Source organism: Polistes canadensis, unplaced genomic scaffold, assembly GCF_001313835.1.
Source record: "Polistes canadensis isolate GaletaPanama2010 unplaced genomic scaffold, ASM131383v1 scaffold_336, whole genome shotgun sequence".
In the NCBI taxonomy this organism is placed as follows: domain Eukaryota; kingdom Metazoa; phylum Arthropoda; class Insecta; order Hymenoptera; family Vespidae; genus Polistes; species Polistes canadensis.
The window spans coordinates 114,572-116,556 of NW_014569883.1; the positions used below are offsets into that span (position 1 = coordinate 114,572).

The 1,985-nt window shown below is 27.4% G+C and overlaps 1 protein-coding gene across 1 annotated transcript in view; it reads left to right on the plus strand.

The window, feature by feature from the left end:
- Positions 1-1,985, plus strand: part of LOC106791721 — a 4,374-nt gene that overhangs the window by 348 nt on the left and 2,041 nt on the right. The window contains exon 2 of the mRNA XM_014757587.1: positions 712-904. Coding sequence (XP_014613073.1) covers positions 712-904 — 193 coding nt within the window. The remainder of the gene's footprint in view (positions 1-711; positions 905-1,985) is intronic.

A 1,985-nucleotide genomic window follows, 5' to 3' on the forward strand; every position in this document is an offset into this window, starting at 1 on the left:
ATATATTATTATTTTACTAGATTTAATTCGCGAAAATATTATTTTTTCTATCTGCACAAAAAGTCAAATGAAATAATAATCTTTTTAACGTATCGATCAGATCAATCGATTAAATTAAAATCCAAGGAAAAGGGCGAATCCTCGGTTTATTTCGGAATTGAGTTTAACTAACTTTCGTATAAAAGTTGTTTGCAACACGTTTAAAATAGAAGAAGAAGAAGAAGCTGTCTTAATTGTTCCATGAAAATCATCAATTCGATTAAGTTTCTTACCAACTCGAAGGAACTTGTTCTTACTTTGATCTACCTACGATTTTCCTTTTGTGATTTTCCTACGTGCCCTTTTTCTAAAAGGTTTTCCCCCATCCTTTTCTCTATCTTTATCTATCGTTTTTCTTTTTCACTGATCGTTACGAGAGAACTATGGTTGCTTACCTGTACCTTTGATCGATCGAATCTCAAGTTTCTTTACTCATTTAAGAGTAATTTCTCGTTAGTTTTTAATGCAACACGTGTTCCAATTACCTCGTTAGTTATTTTCATCCCTCTTTCCCTTTGTTTCATTTTGTAAATTACAACTGGTTAATAAAATAAAGAATAGATTATCTATAATTTACTAGACTAATTAATTAATTAATTATTAAATTTATACAACGATTTAATTAATTTGATATATACTCTTATGGTTTGTATTTGTTTTTTTTTTTTTCAGATTATTTTCTTCAGTATATTACTAGGATCTTCATTATGCAATCCGATAGCAAACGTTTGGATCAATCCCATAGGAAGTTATTCACCTTTACGACAATATCACGTTCAAGATGGATCAGGATCTTATCGATATTCGTTCACGGGACCCCATCATGCTAAAACGGAGTCTAACTTGAATGGGATTACTCAGGGTGGTAAGTAAATTTGATATGAAAATTTGTTCTCGTATATAAATGTTATCATTGAAGTATGTATTTAATAATTCAATTATATTTCATAAAATAACTAGATATTTTTTAAAGAAAGTTAACTTTATTATAAACTTGTTTATCTAATTGTTTCTATGAAATATATAAATTCACGTATTAATAAATTGAATAAATTAATGTTTAATATAAATAAATTTTACACGTATGATACAATTTATCAATTATTTGAATAATAAATAATATTAAAATTCATCCTTGACTTCGCGTGCCAATAATAATGTAGGTAATCATGTTAAAAAAAAAAAGAAAAAAACAAGAAAAAAATTCTCACCGGATGGTAGTAGGAGATAATCTAACCGTAAATGGGATAATGTATTCTTAATTTGAAATTGTGACGAGTAAGTTGTCACCTACGCAAATCGTGAATCGATTATTCGTCATCGATTATGTTGCAATGTACACCTATGCATAAGATATCAATCAATTGTACGAGACGTGTAGATTTTTCTAACTATATATATATACATAAGAAAAAAAAAAAATACAAAATTTATTATATAATATAATCAGTTGTGTTTCTCTAGTGCAAAAATAAAATTCTTAATAAGAAGTTATCATAGGGAATTTGGATATCAAAAAAAAGAAGTAGAACTTAATTTTGATAAGTTGGACGTTCTATTGGGATTTCTTTAGCAACTTAATCTTTAAAGTTCAGTGTCTTTTTTTTCTTTAAGTAGACATACATTTTTATTTTTATTTTTAATTATTCGAAACACAAAACATCTACACTTCGTTAAGGGGTTACATGAGTTTAGCATATTTTCAACAATTTATTTTTCTATATAAAAAATGGAATTCTTATTCAAACTTTTTATAGCATTTAAGATACATATTTAAAGAAGATTTTCTGAATTTTTGGTTGAAAAATATTTTAAACTCAGCCATTGCGACGTCATTTCCGGTAACCCTACCGAAAAAAAGGGTTTTCGCGTTGACAGCAGAACTTATAAACGGTGAGGGTTTTTCTGTTGAAAAAATAGGGTCTTTTAGTGAATACTTCAAACTA